The sequence below is a fragment of the Scyliorhinus canicula genome, chromosome 3 (assembly GCF_902713615.1).
Source record: "Scyliorhinus canicula chromosome 3, sScyCan1.1, whole genome shotgun sequence".
NCBI classification, from domain to species: domain Eukaryota; kingdom Metazoa; phylum Chordata; class Chondrichthyes; order Carcharhiniformes; family Scyliorhinidae; genus Scyliorhinus; species Scyliorhinus canicula.
The window spans coordinates 134,690,530-134,713,006 of NC_052148.1; the positions used below are offsets into that span (position 1 = coordinate 134,690,530).

Below are 22,477 nucleotides of genomic sequence, written 5' to 3' on the forward strand. Positions count from 1 at the left end.
TTTTTTTTTTTTTATTTTTTTTTTTAAATAATTTTTATTGAAAGAGTTTTTCCATACAAACATTTACCCCTACTAATTTTTAAATTATTTACAACACAATCCCTCTAGGCAAATGTCCCTCCCTCGCCCGCCCTCTCGCGCGCACCCGTCCCCCCCCCCCCCCCCCCCCAGGCAACCTTAACAAACAAGGCAGCCTACAGTTTCAGACATGAGCAGCGAGCAGACTTGCCCGCGTTACAGTCGTGCATGTCCCCCACGACCCTTGCTGCCCCCCTCCCCCCCCCCCTCCCCCCTCCCCTCCCCCCCCCCCTCCCTCCCTCCCCCCCCCCCTCCCCCTCCCCTCCCTCCCCCCCTCCCCCCCTCCCTCCCTCCCCCCCCCTCCCCCCCTCCCTCCCCCCCCCCCCTCCCGCCTCCCCCCCCCTCCCCCTCCCTCCCGCCCCCCCCCCTCCCCCCCCCCTCCCTCCCCCCCTCCCCCCCCCTCCCCCCCCTCCCCTCCTCCCCTCCCCTCCTCCCCCTCCCCCCCCCTCCCCTCCCCCCTCCCCCCCTCCCCCCTCCCCCCCTCCCCTCCCTCCCTCCCCCTCCCCCCCCCCCTCCCCTCCCCCCTCCCCCCCCTCCCTCCCCTCTCCCCCCTCCCTCCCCTCCCCTCCCCTCCCCCCTCCCCCTCCCCCTCCCCTCCCCCTCCCCCCCCTCCCCTCCCCCTCCCCTCCCCTCCCCCTCCCCTCCCCTCCCCCTCCCCCTCCCCTCCCCCCTCCCCTCCCCCTCCCCCTCCCCTCCCTCCCCTCCCCTCCCCCTCCCCTCCCCTCCCCCTCACCCCTCCCCTCCCCCTCCCCCTCCCCCCCCCTCCCCTCCCCCCTCCCCTCCCCCTCCCCCTCCCCTCCCCCTCCCCCTCCCCTCCCCTCCCCCCTCCTCCCTCCCCTCCCCTCCCCTCCCCCTCCCCCTCCCCTCCCTCCCCTCCCCTCCCCCTCCCCCTCCCCCTCCCCTCCCCTCCCCTCCCCCTCCCTCCCCTCCCCTCCCCCTCCCCCTCCCCTCCCCTCCCCCTCCCCTCCCCCTCCCCTCCCCTCCCTCCCCTCCCCTCACCCCTCCCCTCCCCCCTCCCCCTCCCCTCCCCCTCCCCCCTCCCCTCCCCTCCCCTCCCCTCCCCTCCCCTCCCCCTCCCCTCCCCTCCCCTCCCTCCCCCCTCCCCCCTCCCCCCTCCCCCCCCCCCCCCCCGGGTTGCTGCTGCCACGACCCCGAACGTCTATCTCTGATCTAAAAAGTCAAGGAAAGGTTGCCACCGCCTGGCGAATCCCTGTACCGACCCTCTCAGGGCAAATTTGATCCTTTCTAGCTGACTATAGCTAGCCATATCGTTAATCCAAGTTTCAACGCTTGGAGGCCTCGCGTCCTTCCATTGAATTAATATCCTTCGTCGAGCCACTAGGACGCAAAGGCCAGTATTCCGGCCTCCCTAGCCTCCTGTACCCCCGGTTCTACACCCGACCCCAAGATCGCAAGCCCCCATCCTGGTTTGACCCTGGACCCCACCACCTTCGACACCGTCCTTGCCACCCCCTTCCAGAACCCTTCCAGCACCGGACATGCCCAGAACATATGCACATGGTTCGCTGGGCTTCCCAGACATCTGACACACCTGTCCTCACCCCCAAAGAACCGGCTCATCCTTGTCCCCGTCATGTGAGCTCTATGCAGCACCTTAAATTGAATGAGGCTCAGTCTCGCACACGAGGAGGAAGAGTTGACCTTCTCCAGTGCATCCGCCCACGTCCCGTCTTCTATCTGCTCTCCCAGCTCCCCTTCCCACTTGGCTTTCAGCTCCTCCCCTGATGCTGCTTCCGCCTCCTGCATTATCTTGTAGATGTCTGATATCTTCCCCCCTCCGACCCAGACCCCCGAGAGCACCCTATCACTCGCCCCCTTACTGGGGAGCAGGGGAAACCCCTCCACCTGCCGCCTAGCAAATGCCTTCACTTGTAAATATCTGAACATGTTTCCCGGGGGGAGCTCAAACTTCTCCTCCTACCCTGCACACCTTTGGGTTGTGGGGGCAAAACCCACGCAAACACGGGGAGAATGCGCAAACTCCACACGAACAGTGACATAGAGCTGGGATTGAACCTGGGACCTAGGTGTCGTGAGGCAGCAGTGCTATCCACTGTGCCACCGTGCTGCCCTTCACCCCCTTCTTAAAGAGGGCCGCTTTTGCCCGATTAAACCCAGCTCGCCTCTTGGCCAAATCCACACCCAGGCCATGATAAATGTGCAGCTCACAATTCTCACACCTGCTGCTCCGTTCTTTCTTGGCCCACCGCAGAACGTGTTCCTTGTCCAGGAATTGGTGCAAACATATTACCATCGCCCTCGGCGGTTCGTTTGCTTGGGGCTTCTTTGCAAGGGCTCTGTGTATTCTATCCACTTCCAGGGGCCGAGGGAACGCCTCAGCCCCCATCAACTTCTCCAGCATGTTCGTCACGTAGGCCCTCGCATCCGATCCCTCAATGCCTTCAGGGGGCCGACGATTCTCAGGTTCTGCCTCCTAGACCTGTTCTCCAGGTCCTCCAGCTTCTCCTGCATTCTTTTCTGGCGGTTATTCATCATCTCCACCTTGATCTCTAGCACGGTTAGGTATTCCTCATACTTGGACACCTTTTTCTCCACCTCCTGGATCGCACGTCCGTGGGTTTCTTGGTTCTGCACCACCTGATCAATCAAAGCCTTGATTCGGTCCAGCGTGTCCTTCTTAAGCTTGGTGAAGCAATCATCAAAAACCTTCACCAGCTGCTCCGTTGACCACTGTGCTGTCTCCCCGCGGCTCTGCTTCTCTGCCATGCTTTCCCGCATTGCCAGCTCTGCTCGCGTCTCCCATGTAGAACTTTGTCTTCTAACACGGCCACTTCTGGTCCAATTCTCCATACACTGGAGGGGGATTTCTCTTCACCAATTTATCCAATAAAATCCAGAAAAAAACGGGAGGAAAAGGTGCAAACGTCCGTCACAGGTGGGAGCTATCAAATGTTCGACCTACTCCTCCATGGCCGTCACAGACACCAATTATACGAACAAAAGATTCTGTGACTCAATACAATACCTTAAGTTTTTTGCTAGAAACAGCGAAAATAGGAGAAGTAGGTCATTTGGCCCCTCAAGCCTGCTCTGCCATTCAATATGTTCATGGCTGATCCTCTGTCTTAACACCATACTCCTACGCGCTCTCCGTACCACTTGACAATTTTAGAGACTAGATATCTATTGCCTTGGCCTCCACAGCCTTTTGTGGTAGAGAATTCCACAGCTTCATCATCCTCTGAGTGGAGAAGTTTCTCCTCACCTCAGTCCTAAATGGTCAGCCCTGCATCCGGAGATTCCTTGTTCCAGAACGCACCCCCCCACCCCCATCCTCCAAACAGTGGGAACATCATTTCTGTCTCCAGTCTGTCCATCCCTGTCAGAATTTTATACGTTTCAATTAGATTTATATGTTTCAATTATTCTGATTATCGTAAGCATGAAATGCATAAGACCGCTGACTTATTAAAGATAAGTACTAATTATGCAAAAGAGGTAAAACATTAATATTGACTATCTGCGTTTTAAGTAAGTTTGCATTAGGTTGAGTTATTGGTGACAAAAGTGTACAGTTCTATTTAAATTCTAACCCCTCACCTGCTTTGTATGAAGACCGCACCAGGGGTCCACTTGCTGTGTACAGGAATCCAAGCTCATTCCCCACATTTTCCCAGTATTTAAACTTCTCTGGAGTTATATATTCATCCACCTAAGGGAATGTAATGGACAATGATTACAAGAACCATGGTTAAGAGACGGACAAATGTTCTGTTTTAAAGACACCCAGTGTTAATGAATTTGCTTATTACTAGATTTGGAGGTGCAGTGGGCATAGCAAGCAGAGGATTTTTGATGAACTAGTTGAAACCTTAGATAGTTCAAAAACTATTGAACACCTGTGAGCTTTATTCATGGAACTACATTCTCAGATGCCATGACATCTGCAATTCTTAGATACTTACTAATCAATACTGGAGACTGGATACTTTAGAAGAAAATACCTGGACTCAAAAATGTGAGTCACTGATGCAACAAATCAAGGATTTGTAAAAATTGGTAAAAATAGAAGTTTTCCTCAAAATGATTTCCATTACATAAATATGTTATAATACCTCGTTTGAGTGAACTACTCAGTTAGACATAATCGTTGGATCATCACCTACTTTAATTTTCTTAAAAACAGAAACCTAACATTCGCTTTCTGCTACATTAGCAAAATTCAGAGATGATGTGGCATAAATTAAGAAAAAATATAGGACAATCATGTTGGAATTTCTCGTTTATAATTTAAGGATAACGGGGTGGAATTTTACCAAAATTTGTCAGTGTCAAGTTCAGACTGAAAACCATCGTGTATCTCTCTAGATGCATAGCCGAGTTTTCAGATGAGATTTTCTAGCACTCAGTGTACAGAAAATCTGGGGGCATGGTTTGCACTATCAATCTGGCATGGTGGGGTCTAATAGAGCTAGCAAGGCTGGCTCCAAAGAAATCGGGGCGCCATCTTTAAAAGATCTGCACTCAAAAAATCGGCTCTCCGCCCATGGAAGTATCGGGTGCTGACGGAGACAGTGCCAACCAGTGTCAGGGGGCAGTGCCTGGACATATGTCTCTCCCCCTGGGAGCTATACATATCTTGGCATTCTCAGTGGGTTCCCTTCGGCTTATTCCTGTTTTTATATAGCTGTTGCAAACCTCACCAATGTGAGGTATGAATATTCAGTGAGGGGGAATCATGTGGCTTGGAAGTCCTTTAATGATATTGAAATTTATTAATTTATTAAAATTAGGTCCCTGTTCGCTCATTACATCACAGCGAGGTGCCGGGGAAAATCGGGAAACGATTTTTCCGCTGGCGAGAACTTTGTTTCCCAGCTCTGGCGGGATTTTGGGCCTGTATCGCCATTTACAACGATGGCTAACCCGGGCTCAAATTCGCTCCCAACATCTCAGAAGCTTCTCATAGAATTTACAGTGCAGAAGGAGGCCATTCGGCCCATCGAGTCTGCACCAGCTCTTTGAAAGAGCACCCTACCCAAGCACACACCTCCACCCCATAAACCAGTAACCCCACCCAACACTAAGGGCAATTTTGGACACTAAGGGCAATTTATCATGGCCAATCCACCTAACCTGCACATCTTTGGACTGTGGGAGGAAACTGGAGCACCCGGAGGAAACCCACGCAGACACGAGGAAAACGGGTTGTGGGGGTGACACCCACGCAGACACAGGGAGAATGTGCAAACTCCACACGGACAGTGATCCAGGGCCGGGATCCTCAGCGCCATGAGACAGCAGTGCTAACCACTGCCACACCGTAGTGTGGCGGGAACATGAAGTCATTGAGATGAAGAGCTTAGATGTATAAAGAAGAAGCGGGAAAAGGAGAAAGGAATGGAGAGATATGTTGATGGAGTGAGTCACAGAACTGTTACAGTGCAGAAGGAGACCATTCGGCCCATCATGTCTGCACCAGCTCTCCGAATGAGCAACTCACCGAGTGCTCCTTCCTGAACAAACTTAAGATTAGTTTATAGTTGCAGAAGAATATACATACAGGAACAAAGGTTAAAGAAACATTTAAATTGTAACATTAAAAAGTGTAACTTATTATGAAGAGGTATGCAGAGGAGTTGCCCTTTGTTTTTACGTTTTTTTGTCAAAATCTTTGGTTCACACAATAGAGTGGTTGCATTAGTCAAGCAATGGGTGGCACAGTGGCACAATGGCTACACAGCGCCAGGAATCCGGGTTCGATTCCCAGCTTGGGTCACTGCATGGTCTGCATGTTCTCCCCGAGTCTGCACGAGTTTCCTCCGGGTGCTTCGGTTTCCTCTCACAAGTCCCAAAAGACGCGCTTGTTAGGTGAATTGGACGTTCTGAATTCTCAGTGTACCCAAACAGGTGCCGGAGTGTGGCGACTAAGGGATTTTCACAGTAACTTCATTGCAGTGTTAATGTAAGCCTATCGCAACACTATAATGGTTATTATTAAATTAAGCAAAGGGGAATCAATAAAGGTCGTCAATGTGGGTAAATGACAGCAAAGACTCATGTAAATTGCTTGGTTTGTTTCAGTTGTAAACCAACACAGAAATTACAAATATAAACTTAAAATGTTATCTTTTCATTTTGGCAACTTGGGGTTTGATTCCAGTATAGACTGATCAGCTGAAATATCCTCCATCTGCTGACTGCAAGGGTTTAAAATTAACATGGGCAGCCTCAATCACTGTTTGTCATATACTGATACATAACGGTAGATGTGCCATAATTTGTCACTGAACTGCAATCTCAGGGATGCGTGATATGCAAAATGAAGGGATTGGGGTAAACAAGTTAGTGTCTTGTTTCATTAGGGCGGTTAAGACCCCAAGGATCGGTAGGGCGTTTCTCCAGAGGGATAGACAGTCAGATGGTTTATCTTCACCCAATTTGTTATTTTATTATTGGGCTGCCAATATTGAGGAAGTACTGGGGGGGACTGAGCAATCAGTGTTCCATATGGGGCAAATGGAGGAGAGTTCTTGTCGGGACTCCAGTTTGGGTGCTTTAGTAACTGTCTCGCTTCCAACCTCGCCTGTGAGATTTTCTTCAAAATGGGTGATGGTGTCCACCCTGAGAAGCTGGAAGCAGTTCAGATAATATTTAAAATTTAGCTTGATGTTGTTGTTGGCTCCTATCTGTAGTAATCATCTCTTTGTGGTGAGCTTGGGCTTGACGTTTAGGATATGGGAGAGAAGGGTCTGGAAGGGTTTGGGGGCTTACTCATGGAGGGAAGGTTTGCCAGTTTTGAGGAGCTGTCTCAGAAAAACCTAAACGCCCTGTAAACAATTTGTTTGGCTATTTCTATCATAGAATTTACAGTGCAGAAGGAGGCCATTCGGCCCATTGAGTAAGCACCGGCTCTTTGAAAGAGCACCCTACCCAAGCCCACACTTCCACCCTGTCCCCATAACCCAGTAACCCCACCCAACACTAAGGGAAATTTTGGACACTACGGGCAATTTATCATGGCCAATCCACCTAACCTGCATATCTTTGGACTGTGGGAGGAAGCCGGAGCACCCGGAGGAAACCCACTCACACACGGGGAGAACGTGCAGACTCCACACAGACAGTGATCCAAGCCAGGAATCGAACCTGGGACCTGGAGCTGTGAAGCAATTGTGCTAACCACTATGCTACCGTGCTGCCCTCAGATTCGTGATTTTTTGTGGAAGACTATTTCTTCTTTTCCCCTGGCACCACCCTCCTTCCTGTTGAAGAGAATTTTATCTTTGGTTGGGTCTGGTGGGGGAGAATTTGGGGTATTTATGGTCAGATCATATCATCGGAGTTGGCTCCATTGAGTGAGGTGAAGATAAAATGGGAGGGTGAATTGGGTCTTATTCTGGATGAGGGGGTGTGGAGCGAGGCTCTTCGTAGGGTCAGCTCCATGTACTCCTGTGCTCAGCTTAGTTTGATCCAGTTCAAGATGGTGCACAGGGTTCATCTGACCAAGGCATAGATGAGTGTTTTTTTGGAGGTGGATGACATATGTGAGCAGTGTTCTTGGGGGCCAGCTAATCATACTCATTTGTTTTGGGTCTCTTTCTTCAACAAAATGTCAGAGATTCTGAAGTGTCAAAATGGAGCTTGATGGCCATTTTCAGGATCTCGGACTCACCAGTGCTGCAGATGGGAGTGAAGGTGGATGTCCTCGCCTTTACCTTGTTAATGGCCTGGAGGCGAGTTCTGCTTAGGTTGAGGTCTTCTACTCCGCCCAGTTCCTCGGTCTGGTTGGGTAACCTCATAAGAGTTTCAACATTTGGAGAAGGTAAAGTATACCGTTAGGTGGTCGGTAAATGGCAGCTATTAATTTCCTTTTTTAAGGAGTTGGTCACAGTCAGTTGTTAAAGGTTTTTTTTTAGTTTAATGTGTGTGTGTGGGGGCGGGGGGAGGTAGATTGGATGTGTCCGTGACTGCTTTTTTTTTTAAATTCAGAGGGCCAATTCATTTTTTCCAATTAAGGGGCAATTTAGCGTGGCCAATCCACCTAACCTGCACATCTCTTTTGGGTTGTGGGGGCAAAACCCACGCAAATAAAGGGAGTATGTGCAAACTCCACATGGACAGTGACCCAGAGGTGGGATCGAATCTGGGACCTAGGCGCTTTGAAGCAGCAGTGCTAGTGTTCTTGATTGTTGATGGTGTTCTTTTTACATTGTAACTTGAAGCATTTCTTTTGTAGTATATTATTTTGTTCTAATGAAAAAGTTTTCAATAATATATTTCTTTAAAAAAATGCTTGATTGAGCCCATAGAAATTATCTGACAGTAACAGAAAATGATGCTCTGAAAAGGAAGAATGCACAGGATTACTGGGAGAAGGTCGGAGAATGGCATTAAGGGAATTGCTCATTCAGAGAACCAATGCACACAATGGGTCGAATGACCTCCTCCTTCAGTGAAACAAGTTTGCAAAGTTTGATCATGAGTGTTAATTATATAAAAATTGTGTTTAATTATGTGCAGGCGGAGGGCATTATTAGGATTTCACTTGAGCAGACATAAAGAGACACCCATTGAAACTGGTGTGTGATTGTGTCAGGATGGGTATGCTCAAATTGTTTCACTTTGTAAATAAATGTTACAGACGGAGTAAAGATTGGTTCCAGCAATATCCTTCACCAACTGGTTTACTGGAATATAACCACGAGTGCCAAAACAATTTATAAATCTCATCCCCGTCTGTGCAATGTGCATGCCAGACTGATACAGCCCCCGACCTTCTTACCTTTAGATGCCGCTTTGTTGGTTGCATGTACTGTCCCAACGTCACACAATCTACACCAGCCTCTCGTAGTTCTGTGAGACGACATGAAGAAAATGATCTTTTAACGCCTTAGCAGAGAACAATATTTTGTGCTTCTCGATAGTCTTACTAGTGAAATCCTGCTTCATTGCTGCAAGCAGCTAGTAACTGTCTTACTTTTTTTGTTTCATTTACCAACAACTTTTTTTTTCTTATTTTTAAAATTTAGAGTACCAATTCAATTTTTTCCAATTAAGGGGCTATTTACCGTGGCCAATCCACCTAGCTGGCACATTTTTGGGTTGTGGGGGGCGAAACCCACGCAGACATAGGGAGAATGTCCAAACCCCACGTGGACAGTGACCCAGAGCCAGGATCAAGCCTGGGACATCGGCGCCGTGAGGCCAAGGTGCTAACCCACTGCACCACCGTGCTGCTACTAACTTATCTTTAAAGCAATAGTTGTCTCAACCAGGCAAAATTCCATAACCAGCAGAGTAAATGTTATTAAAGTGAGTATACTAATAATGGTTTCTTCTTCTAACTTTAACAGAGTGATAGTTGTTTTAAAATATACGTTTAATGATTAGAAACTTCAGGTCCTATCCTTAAGTCCACAATGAAGGAAATATTAAATAAAGAAATGGAAGACTGCTTCAAAGTTTCCGACAGGCATACATTTAAATATACAGACACATACATGTGGGAGAGTTTAATGCTCATCTTGTTATTACTGTGACCAATATAAGGTAAAAATCCAAATCACAGGAAAAGTCCTTCAAAGTTAGCTTCTAGTTTTAAAATCAATTTAGGGTTGCTGAGCACCAGATAGTTTTCATCGTTGATCAATAATAGCATTCTTGAATATTTACATTTTAAATGTCAGTTCAAAAAATAGTAGAGACACAAGTGAAATCAGAAAAGCATCACACTTTTCTTTGAAAAGTGTCCAATTGTTCTTCCTCACCTTTCAGAGTTGCATATACCTGTTCATCAGTTTCACCTAATCCCAACATTATCGATGTTTTTGAAAGAAGACTAGGTTTCACCTTCTTTGCATGTTTCAATACACTCAGCGATTGGTCAAACTTTGCCCGAGGGTCCCGAACAGTCCTAAAGCAAATCGACAAGTGTCAAAATCTAAGTCACAAATAGGGAGAAACTAAGGTAGCCTTACATCGGCCCTGCTTCAAATATTTATTACATTTTCCCTTAAGGTGGCAATTGCTTCTGTCGTACGCATTTCCTGAACAAGGATTCAGTGCTCCAATAACTATGTATCTAAAGAAATGTTGCTTGATCTCTCTCTCTTCACTCTCTTAGTGACAATTTTAAATGGATCATCCCTTGCTACCAACTCATCAACCAGAACACATCGGGTGGGATTCTCCGATTCGGAGACTCAGTGTTGACACCGGCACAGAATTCGTGGAATTCCATGACAGCAAAACTGGCGCCGCACCTGGACTGATTCCGCTACTGTTAAGGGTTTGCGCAAATCGCGATTGAGACTCAGGAGGCTGACAAGCTGCAGCCGCATATACACACACCACTCCCCACACACACCCCCACACACACCATCCCAGCCAACAAGCTGGCAATGAGGAGAGCAGCCCCAAGATTCACAGATGCGGAGCTGGAGACCCTCCTGGACGGCGTGGAGGAGACCCTGTAGCCCGGCCCTGGAAGGAGGCTGCCAGCCACCGCCATTCGCCGTGCCTGGGCACAGGTTGCATTGGCGGTCAGCGCAGTGGGTAGCACTGCCTGCACCGGACCGCAGTGCTGGAAAAAAACTGCACGACCTCCTCAGGGCAGCCAGGGTGAGTAGGCAACACGGTGCCCATGGCACCAACCCCCATCCGACACCCGTAACCCTACCCTCCATCCTGCACAACATGTCGGCACTCAAACCGGCCGCCATGGCCAGATGCCCTAGGCACTGAGGCCACCAGCTACCCACCCCCTGGGCTGCATGCATCACAGCTGTCTCCAACACGCTCCACCATCCCACAGATGATCACCTCGGTTGGGCACTTCAGTGACGAGGCTCCTGGGACACTATCTGGTGTGCACCGGTATAGCAGGCTCCTGGGACACTATCTGGTGTGCACCGGTATAGCAGGCTCCTGGGACACTATCTGGTGTGCACCGATATAGCAGGCTCCTGGGACACTATCTGGTGTGCACCGGTATAGCAGGCTCCTGGGACACTATCTGGTGTGCACCGGTATAGCAGATGGAGGTAGGATGGTTGGAGGGCGGGCCGACCACAGGGACTAGCTGCCGTCCAGACAGGTTTCGGGCTTCTGGAACAGACAGTCCCATCGATTGTAGAGATGCAGTCGCAGCGAGGGACTGCATGAGGGATTGTCGGTGAACATCCAGCACCTGCAGGTCCAGTTGGAGGAGTCCGACCGTGTGCGGCAGCAGGAGGTGGTGCTGAACATGTGTGCCACCCAGGCCAACTCCGCACAGGTGGCTTCCGCGGTGGAGGCATTTGGGGCAAGAAGGTGACGGGGCCCATGCCAATGACTCCCGCAGAGGTGGTGTTGGAACACTGCAGCACCTCGGACTCCCCCAACCCCCTAAAGTGGCAAAGATTGCTGGGAGATTAGAGGACTGGGAAATCTTTAGGGGGCAACAGAAAGCTACTAAAAAAGCTATAAAGAAGAGTAAGATAGAGTATGAGAGTAAACTTGCTCAGAATATAAAAACAGACAGTAAAAGTTTTTACAAATATATAAGACAAAAAAAAGTGGCTAAGGTAAATATTGGTCCTTTAGAGGATGAGAAGGGAGTTTTAATAATGGGAAATGAGGAAATGGCTGAGGAACTGAACAGGTTTTTTGGGTCGGTCTTCACAGTGGAAGACACAAATAACATGCCAGCGACTGATAGAAATGAGGCTATGACAGGTGAGGACCTTGAGAGGATTGTTATCACTAAGGAGGGAGTGATGGGCAAGCTAATGGGGCTAAAGGTAGACAAGTCTCCTGGCCCTGATGGAATGCATCCCAGAGTGCTAAAAGAGATGGCTAGGGAAATTGCAGATGCACTAGTGATAATTTACCGAAATTCACTAGACTCTGGGGTGGTCCCGGTGGATTGGAAATTAGCAAACGTGACACCACTGTTTAAAAAAGGAGGTAGGCAGAAAGCAGGAAATTATAGGCCAGTGAGTTTAACTTCGGTAATAGGGAAGATGCTGGAATCTATCATCAAGGAAGAAATTGCGAGGCATCTGGATAGAAATTGTCCCATTGGGCAGACACAGCATGGGTTCGTTAAAGGCAGGTCATGCCTAACTAATTTAGTGGAATTTTTTGAGGACATTACCAGTGCAGTAGATAACGGGGAGCCGATGGATGTGGTATATCTGGATTTCCAGAAAGCCTTTGACAAGGTGCCACACAAAAGGTTGCTGCATAAGATAAAGATGCATGGCATTAAGGGTAAAGTAGTAGCATGGATAGAGGATTGGTTAATTAATAGAAAGCAAAGAGTTGGGATAAATGGGTGTTTCTCTGGTTGGCAATCAGTAGCTAGTGGTGTCCCTCAGGGATCAGTGTTGGGCCCACAATTGTTCACAATTTACATTGATGATTTGGAGTTGGGGACCAAGGGCAATGTGTCCAAGTTTGCAGATGACACTAAGATGAGTGGTAAAGCGAAAAGTGCAGAGGATACTGGAAGTCTGCAGAGGGATTTGGATAGGTTAAGTGAATGGGCTCGGGTCTGGCAGATGGAATACAATGTTGACAAATGTGAGGTTATCCATTTTGGTAGGAATAACAGCAAACGGGATTATTATTTAAACGATAAAATATTAAAGCATGCCGCTGTGCAGAGAGACTTGGGTGTGCTAGTGCATGAGTCACAGAAGGTTGGTTTACAAGTGCAACAGGTGATTAAGAAGGCAAATGGAATTTTGTCCTTCATTGCTAGAGGGATGGAGTTTAAGACTAGGGAGGTTATGTTGCAATTGTATAAGGTGTTAGTGCGGCCACACCTGGAGTATTGTGTTCAGTTTTGGTCTCCTTACTTGAGAAAGGACGTACTGGCGCTGGAGGGTGTGCAGAGGAGATTCACTAGGTTAATCCCAGAGCTGAAGGGGTTGGATTATGAGGAGAGGTTGAGTAGACTGGGACTGTACTCGTTGGAATTTCGAAGGATGAGGGGGGATCTTATAGAAACATTTAAAATTATGAAGGGAATAGATAGGATAGATGCGGGCAGGTTGTTTCCACTGGCGGGTGACAGCAGAACTAGGGGGCATAGCCTCAAAATAAGGGGAAGTAGATTTAGGACTGAGTTTAGGAGGAACTTCTTCACCCAAAGGGTTGTGAATCTATGGAATTCCTTGCCCAGTGAAGCAGTTGAGGCTCCTTCATTACATGTTTTTAAGGTAAAGATAGATAGTTTTTTGAAGAATAAAGGGATTAAGGGTTATGGTGTTCGGGCCGGAAAGTGGAGCTGAGTCCACAAAAGATCAGCCATGATCTCATTGAATGGCGGAGCAGGCTCGAGGGGCCAGATGGCCTACTCCTGCTCCTAGTTCTTATGTTCTTATGTTCTGTCCCTAGTGCATCAGGTGGGCAGCGGGCAGAACAGGGCAGCACCACATCACCTGGGAGACTCAAGCAGCAGCCAGGCCCATCCAGGCCTGATCACCCCAGAAGACGTTCGCCAAGTCCTCAAGTCGCAGAGAGAGAATCACAGCAGGTCACATTCTGTGTGACGGAACGGCCAGCTCGCATGCAGGGATCACCAAGGTGGACGGTGGAAAGTAGTTCCCTGGGCAGAAATCAGACACTGTCAAACGATGCAGAGCACCAGAGCTCATCGCAAAGCGGATTGTCATCATCCTCCATCCCATGGACCAGACCCGGTGTTACTGCGAACACAGGACCCGTACCGCGGCAGGTATCTATCACGGAGGGGGTTGCAGGTAGGGTGCTGGCCGCGGGTATCTGTGCCCCAGGCCAGTATCCTCGTCCGTGCCCAGAGTTGGTGAACCTGGAGGCGACTGGAGCATCCTATGCACGTTGGCCCTGGCGCACACATTGTGCTGCCTCCCGTGCCAGCCTGGGCTCCATGTCCTGCACATCCTCTCCCCCCCACATCCTCCTTGTCGGACGAGGCCTGCTGTTCCTCTTCTTTTCTCCAGCACGCGATATTGTGGAAACGCCGTGATGCCATGACGCCCTCTCAGCATCATACTGGAGGGCCCCTCCAAAGCGGTGCTTCGGGCACCTGCACTGCATCTTCAGGAATCATAGAATCACAGAATTTACAATGCTGAAGGAGGCCATTCAGCCCATCGAGTCTGCACTGGCCCTTGGAAAGAGCACCCCACCTAAGCCCATACCTCAAGCCTATCCCCATGACCCAGTAACTCAACCTAACCTTTTTTGGACACTAAGGACAATTTAACATGGCAAACCTGCACATCTTTGGACTGTGGGAGGAAACCGGAGTACCCGGAGGAAACCCACACAGACACGGGGAGAACGTGCAGATTCTGTACAGTGACCCAAGCCGGGAATTGAACCTGGGACCCTGGAGCTGTGAAGCAACACTGCTAACCACTGTGCTACAATGCCACACTGCTTGATCATGCTCCTGGTTGTTGTATGGGCGTCATTGTAGTGGGTTTCCACATTGGTCTGTGGCCCCCAGATAGGTGTCATCAGCTACGACCAGGGGGTGCGTCTCTATCATTTCAGGAATCATCGAGTGTGCCCGGGTATCAGGCGCAGACGTGAATGATGCAAAGCTGATGATCACATGTCAGTTCAGCGAGTCGAACCCCTTTCGGTTTGTGCAGAGTGGCATGCCATCTGCAGGTGCTCTTAGGGGGACATGCATCCCACCGATCACCCCCTGGACCCAGGGCATCCCGTTGATGGCAGCGAACCGCACTGCCCGGTATCCTTGTGCGCGTGGTCCACATTGAAAAGGATATATTGTGCTGCCTGGGCATATAGGGCCTCTGTGAGGCGGCACGGTGGAGCAGTGGTTAGCACTGCTGCCTCATGGCACCGAGGACCCTGGTTCGATCCCGGCCCTTGGTTACCGTCTATGTGGAGTTTACACGTTGTCCCAGTGTCTGCGTGGGTCTCACCCCCTCCCACAACCCAAAACGATGTGCAGGGTAGATGAATTGGCCATGCTAAATTGCCCATGCTATATTGCCCCTTAAATGGAAAAAAAAATTGGGTACTCTAAATTTATTTATTTTTAAAAATTATTTTGCCTAAAAACAAGACCAATGAATGTTTGCCTGGTGTCTTCAAGCTTTGTGTGTGTAATCAACAAACTGCAGAAAATAAACCATGGATGATGTTGTGATCGCTCAGTTAATTAGTGGTTTTGGAACTGGCTTTAAAGTCCATCCTGTTCATTTGATTTCCAACTACAAGATAGGATTAGATGCATTTTATGGGAAGCCACACAAGGAAGAGGCAAAATATATAAATGAAGGAGTGGTGAAGGTGGTCGAAGCAATTTGATCAAATTATTTACAACTGACATGCATCCGTTCATACCTCTGCAGTTCCCGGACAGTCTCCACATTGTGTGCATATACGTCAAGTCCTGATTCTGCAACTGTTTCAACGGCTTTTAGATCGCCTCTGAAGTCAGGGGTGAGGCATTCCACTATAATTTTAGAACGTCTACAAAACCAAATGCAAGGTTATATAGTTCATAAGATCTGAAAATTACAACAATGAAAATCTTGGGGATATAAGCCTCCATACAATCTGCCTTAAAAATTGAAAGATCAAATATATTTTAATGGACTATGCAATGTACATCCAACACTAGAAAAAACAATTCACAGATAAATATTTTAGAATATCATCAAATTCAGACTGGCAGCCATGGATTGAGTTCGGGAGGTGGGAGGAACATTAAACAGTGGATATGGTTGATCGGGGTGGGGGGCATGAAGTTCTCCAGCTACGCTGACTACATGGAACGTTAGAGGACTGAATGGGCCGATCAAGAGGTCCCGCATCTTTACGCACTTAAAAAGCTTGAAGGCAGACTTTGTGATCATGCAAGAGATCCTTTAAAGGTGGCGGATCAGACGAGTTTAAGGAAAGATTGGGTGGGGCAGGTGTCCATTCAGGGTTAGATATGGAGAGGAGGAGAATAGCGGTGCTGGTTAGTAAGAGGGTGGCTTTCTCGGCTGATAATATTGTGGTGGATATTGGGGCAGGTATGTGTTGGTGAGCGGGAGGTTGGAGCCCATGGTGCTGGTCAATATCTATGCCCCCAATTGGGCCGATACAGAGCTTGTGATGAAGTTGTTGTCGAAGGTCCCAGACCTGGATACACACAGACCGACTTTTTGGTGGTGGCGACAGCGGCAGTGGTGATTGTGGGGGGGGAGGGGGTTCTTTCTCCGTATATTGTGGGAAGCGCTGCAAGTGGTGATCAGAAGGATGAACGGTCTTGGGGATATGGTGGCCAGAGTCAGGGAAGGTAAATGGGGTATTTGAGGCCTTTTACTGCAGGCTGTACAGCTCGGAGCCTCCGGTGGGAGATGAAGGTATGAAGCGGTTTTTGGATGGACTGAATTTCCTGGTGGGCGAGGTTGAAAAGGTGCAGGGGTTGGGCTCTGATCGGGCTGGGGGAAATAATGAGGTGTCTGGGTGCAATGCAGTTTGGGAAGGTCCTGGCAGAGTTTTAACAAAGGTTTGACACGGAATTGGGACCCCTACTAGTGGAGATGTATAATGAGTCAGTCGGTAAGGGGGAGCTCCCATCCACGTTATCTCAGACTTCAATTTCGCTTATTTAAAGAAAGGATAAGGCCCCAAAGGAATATGGATCGTACCACCCAATATTGCTGTTAAATATGGATGCAAAGGTGCTGGCAACCTGTATAGAGGACTGTGTGCCAGGGGATGATAGCGAGGACCAAACAAGATTTGTGGAAGGGCGGCAGCTGTCGGCGAACATTAGACGGCTGTTGAATGTGATCATGCTGCCTCCGGGAGGCCAGGAAACGGAGGTGATAGGATCCAGAGAAAGCATTTGACTGGGTTGAGTGGGTGTATGTTTGAGATGCTGGGATGATTTAGGTTTGGGCAGGAGTTCGTAGATTGGGTTAGGTTGCTGTATAGGGCCCTCACGGCAAGTGTTCATTTGAACAACGTTAGCGCTCAGGGTATTCTGGTCTGCACCAGGGATCAAGGAATGAATGTCCGCTGTCTCCGGGGGGTGGATGGGTATTGTGAGAGAGAGAGGGGGGGGGGGGGGGGGGGGGGGGGGGGGGGGGGGTTGAAGCTTCAGGTCTCCCTGTACAGAAGACCTTTTGATGTATATTACAAACCCGGTGGAGAGCTTTGATAGGATGATGGGGATATTGGTGGAGTTTGGCTCGTCCTCTGGGTATAATCTCAATGTGTGGCTGTCCCAGTCAGCATGCGGGTGCACGGGAAGTGCTTGGAGAAATTGCCGTTTCGGCTCTTCGTGGCGAGTTTCCAATATTTGGGGATATGAGGATGGACCCAGTTCCACAAGTTAAATTTGATGAATCTGGTGGAGGGGGTGAAAGAAGATTTTAACCTCTCCCCCGCTGACCACTTTCTGACCTTCTCCACGTTCGCCGCCCGTCATAATTCAGCAGAGGTAGCAGCGCTAACCCCCTCTATGTCCCACTCCAAAAACACCCTCCTAATCCAGGGTACCTTACCATCGTTGGAAGGGTCCGGACAGCTAAAATGACAGTGCAGCCGAAGTTTCTGTTTGCCTTCCAAAATCTCCCAATTCTTGTGCGCTAATCCTTTTTGGTGGGGTCAATAGGATAATCTTGGAGTTTATAAGGGTGGGTAAGGTACCCTGGATTAGGAGGGTGTTTTTGGAGTGGGAAATAGAGGGGGTTAGCGCTGCTACCCCTGCTGAATTATGACGGGCGGCGAACGTGGAGAAGGTCAAAAAGTGGTCAGCGGGGGAGAGGTTGGTGTGGGGTCGGATAAAGGAAGCCTTGTGTAGAGAGACGGGTTTAAGTGCACTGTTACTGGCACCTCTTCCGTTCTCGCCGGCCAGGTACTCCACAAGCCCGGTAGTGGTATCAGTGTTAAGGGTATGGAATCAAAGTTGGCAGCATTTTAAGATGGAAAGTATGTCACTGGGGGCACTGATATGTGGCAACCAAAGGTTATTCCAGCAGGCCTGGATTCCACATTTAGGGTATGGGAGCGGGCAGGGATAGACTGCTTTAGGGACGTGTTTGTGGGAGGACGTTTGCAGAGTTGGGAGTTAGAGGCGGAATTCCAACTTCTCAGGGGGAATGGGTTTCGGTATTTGCAAGTCAGCCACTTTGTTCGAAAGGAGTTGGCTATGTTCCCAAAATTACCACCCCGACGCTGCAAGATAAGCTTTTGCCCGAGGACAAGATGGGGAGGGGAGGATCTTGGACATATAAGGGGAGTTGATGGAGTGAGGGGTTTTTGGTGGAGGAAATAAAATGGAAATGGGAAGGGGAGCTGGGGGAGGCCTTCGAAGCTGGGCTATCGAGTGAGGCCCTGCGAAGGGTAAACTCACTCTCTTCATGTGCGAGACCGAGTCTCATCCAGTTCAAAGTGGTGCATAGGGTGCATATGACGGTATCAACGATGAGTCGGTTCTTTCCAAGGGTAGAGAATAAATTAGGGCATGCTCTTGGGCAGCATGATGGCACTGTGGTTAGCACTGCTGCCTCATGGCACCAAGGTCCCCGGTTCGATTCCGGCTCTGGGTCACTGTCCTTGTGGTGTAGCCACCGAAGTTGGCCACTTCCCGACTCAAAATGGCGATTTACAAAGCACGCAGGGAAAATTGGACACTTTAAGGAAGACAAGCAGGTTGCAGAATCTCCCTGTCTATTCTGGCTGCAAAGAAAGCAGACAGCACCGAAACCAGCAGTTTGCATATTAATGAGCGATCCCCGGGAACAATGGATACAACGATTAGCTACATTTGGGACATTCTATAGCAGGTCAGACTTCTTGGCGCCAACGGGAGTCTGAAACAAAGGAGACAAACAAGCCAGGGGGAACCGCCCAGTGATCGAGAAACGGCCCCAGTATTGGGGAATTCAAACCAATCGATTGGTATGGGATCCAATCGATTGAAAGCAAGCTCGGGGTCCGCCCAAAAGGGCGCGAAGCCCCTGGGACCTATAAAAGACAGGTTCCAAGTTCAGTTCACTCTCTTAGCCGGCCCTCCCAGCAGAACACCTCAGCAGCTCTCAAAGAACTTGACCGTAAAGAGGAGAGGCCTGGCCAATTGCTGCACCACCAAGTAAGTGTCATACAACGCACGCTACGAGATAGATACTCATGACCCCTTAGTCCATACCAGCTGGAAGCCTGCAGATCCAGTACAGAGCAAGGGGCCATTGTTCCCTGATCCGGCGGGTTCCCTTATCCAGATAAGTATTGGCCTATTAGTGGTAGGAATAGTTTAGTCTTTTAGTATTATATGCATGAGTAGCGATTAACTGTGTATTAATAAACGTGTCTTGATTTGAACCTTACTAATTGGTGTATTGAGTCATTGATCTGAACTTGAACTTGAACCTCGTGATGGTATCATAAGGATACCTGGCGACTCTAGAGCTAAGGAATAAAACAGAGCCAATTGAGTGTAAAGCACACTCACCAGAACGAGCAACAGTGGAGTCTGCACATTCTCCCCGTGTTTATGTGGGATTCACCCTCACAACCCAAAGATGTGCAGGTCAGATGGATTGGCCACGTTAAATTGCCCCTTAATTGGAAAAAATGAATTGGGTACACTAAATTTATTTTTATAAAAAGATGTCGGCATGCTCGAAGTTGGAGTTTTGGGAGGCCTTTGTGGGAACTATGTCAAAGGTTCTGGAATTGAAGGTGGCTACAAGACTATGGGTGGCAATATTTGGAGTTTCGGAAGAACCAGGAGTTCAGGCGGGGAAAGAGGCTGCCGTGTTGGCCTTTGCCTCCCTGATTGCCTGGAAGCAGATATTGTTAGGGTGACCAGACCTACCAAAGCTACCTAAATCAATGTGTTTGAGCGTCTTGGCGGAATTTCTGCATCTGGGGAAGATAAAGTTTGCTATTAGAGGGGCAGATGAGGGGTTCTTCTCGAGGTGAATTCTGTTCAACACCTTCTATAAAGAGTGGTAAAATGTCAATGGAGGGTTTGTTTTGGGGGCTTTCTTGTTACTATAGTTAGAAAGAGGGACAGAGGGAGTGTGCTGGAATGGAGGAGTTTGGGTAGCTGGAGGATGATTTGTGAAGGATGTGTACTGGTGCTGTTTTTCTCTTTTTCTGTATATAATTGAAAAAGGCTCGAATAAAAATATTTTTTAAAAAATGACCTAGTTCAGGGCAGCACAGTGGCGCAGTGGTTAGCACTACTGCCCCACGGCACCGAGGTCCCAGTGTTCGATCCCGGCTCTCGGTCACTGTCCGTGTGGAGTTTGCACACTCTCCCCATGTTTGCGTGGGTTTAGCCCCAACAACCCAAAGATGTGCAAGGCTAGGTGGATTGGCCATGCTAAATTGCCCCTTAATTGGAAAAAATGAATTGGGTACACTAAATTTTTTTTTTTTAATGACCTAATTTGCCAAACTTGAAAATTAAATGTGATCATAAAAGCAAAAAGTCAATTTCCTGACAAAGATTTTGCTATGGGGCAGCACGGTGGTACAGTGGTTAGCACTGTTTCTTCATGGCGCCGAGGACCCGGGTTCACTCCCAGCCCCGGGTCACTGTCTGTGTGGAGTTTGCACATTCACCCCCGTCTGCGTGGGTCTCACCCCCACAGCCCAAAGATGTGCAGGGTAGGTGGATTGGCCACGCTAAATTGTCGCTTAATTGGAAAAATTAGAAAAGAGAAAGATTTTGCCAGAACTGTTCCACTTTTTTCATATTAATTGTTTGAACCTTAAAGCATTTTTCTAATACTAGTCTGGGGAAGTTAGCATAAGGATCAAGAATTACAATTAAATCAAAATGCTTCACCTTCCTTTTAAGTGTGATACAGTTGCTGCAAAGTGTTTTGCTCCACCATCTGGGAGATCTGTGGAAAGGTGGAAAGTTATACAACAGTGATATTTCTACACCATAATGCTACTTTTATTGCATTAAAATAGTTTAATTAAACAACAACAAAATAAAAAGGTAATCTAGAATTTCACAAATTTCTGTATTTGTCCCTCCCATCGACAGAGCTTCAAAACAACGTTTACACAGATGTACTGTGACGAGAAACAGTGGGTGGACCCTCATTTTGATATACAAGTTTCTGGTGTTCAAGAGGAGTAATAGAGCAAGATTTCAATTAATCCATTTCAAAATCGATAACTAATTTTAGATCATTCATAACAGATTAGAGAGACCTGATTTATTGATCCACATTTTTGAAGTCTGGGGAAAATCTAGACTGGGAGGAAGCAAGCACCACAATGACATGCTTAATATTTGCAAAGTGTAATTCCCTCAGCACGAATCATTTTTATTATATATTTTTGGCGATGCCCTGTCACATTGCTCGCAGCAAGTGCGAGGCTACAGCATGGAGACTGGATGCTGGGTATTTTTTTGCACATTTTTTTGGGTTGTGGGGGCGAAACCCACGCAGACACGGGGAGAATGTGCAAACTCCACACGGACAGTGACCCAGAGCCGGGATTCGAACCTGGGACCTCAGCGCCGTGAGGCAGCTGTGCTAACCACTAGGCCACCGTGCTGCCCTGGACGCTGGGTATTGACTGAAAGATCTGCAGCTAGATTCTCTGCCAGCGAGATTCTCCGTTTTGCCGGCGCCCGGAGATTTCCCGATGGCATGGGGCTACCCCACAATGGGAAATCCCATTGACCTGCCGGCGTAACGGAGAATCCCGCCAGCAGATCGGGGCAGAAACGTGGTGCGGCGGGGCGGAGAATCCAGCCCCTGATGTGCCAAAGCAATTTCACGCACAACAAACATAACAAGAACAGTCTCCTGTTTATCCTGGTGCTGATGGGAATTTATGGTCTCGTCATTGGTTCTGCCAATGCCACTTATTTGCCAGGTTAGATCAGGAAGTTTCGCCAGTGCTCCAGGCAGACCAAGTACAGAAGTTGGCATCTCACAAGGATGCATAACAAGAAGCTATGACACCACGTTATACAAACATATGAATTAGGAACAGGAGTAGGCACCTCCTGTATTTTTGGTTTTGCAATGTTATAATAGGAAGCCTATACAAAAAATAATTATATATTAATTAATTTTTTTAATGCTATTTCATCAATTTTGGCAATTAACAATCATTTCAACACAGCTCACCATCTCTGTCCACAGAGGTCAATACAACATAGTCAAGATTCCACTCTGCTATTGCATTTGCTGTGTTGCATGGTTCATCTGGATCTAATGGTGGAGGGTTTCGACTGGTTTTTATTGAACAGAACCTGCAGCCTCTTGTGCAGGTGTCACCCATTAACTAAAAGAACACAAAGGTAGAAATAATCATTGAAAAAAATTGGTAACTAGCAACTTTCATTTTTGGAATGTCCATTTATTTTTAAATATCAAATCGACACTTAAAAATATATATTCATGTGTATTTGCTGAGTACATAAAACATT

General features: G+C 48.4%; 1 protein-coding gene across 1 annotated transcript in view; it reads right to left on the reverse strand.

Annotated features, from left to right (window-relative positions):
• The window catches only part of lias (lipoic acid synthetase), a 60,890-nt gene that overhangs the window by 12,912 nt on the left and 25,501 nt on the right, over positions 1-22,477 (reverse strand). Inside the window, exons 5-10 of the mRNA XM_038791395.1 lie at positions 22,176-22,332; positions 20,867-20,924; positions 15,412-15,540; positions 9,831-9,976; positions 8,846-8,916; positions 3,661-3,772 (exon numbers count right to left, since the gene is read on the reverse strand). Coding sequence (XP_038647323.1) covers positions 3,661-3,772; positions 8,846-8,916; positions 9,831-9,976; positions 15,412-15,540; positions 20,867-20,924; positions 22,176-22,332 — 673 coding nt within the window. The remainder of the gene's footprint in view (positions 1-3,660; positions 3,773-8,845; positions 8,917-9,830; positions 9,977-15,411; positions 15,541-20,866; positions 20,925-22,175; positions 22,333-22,477) is intronic.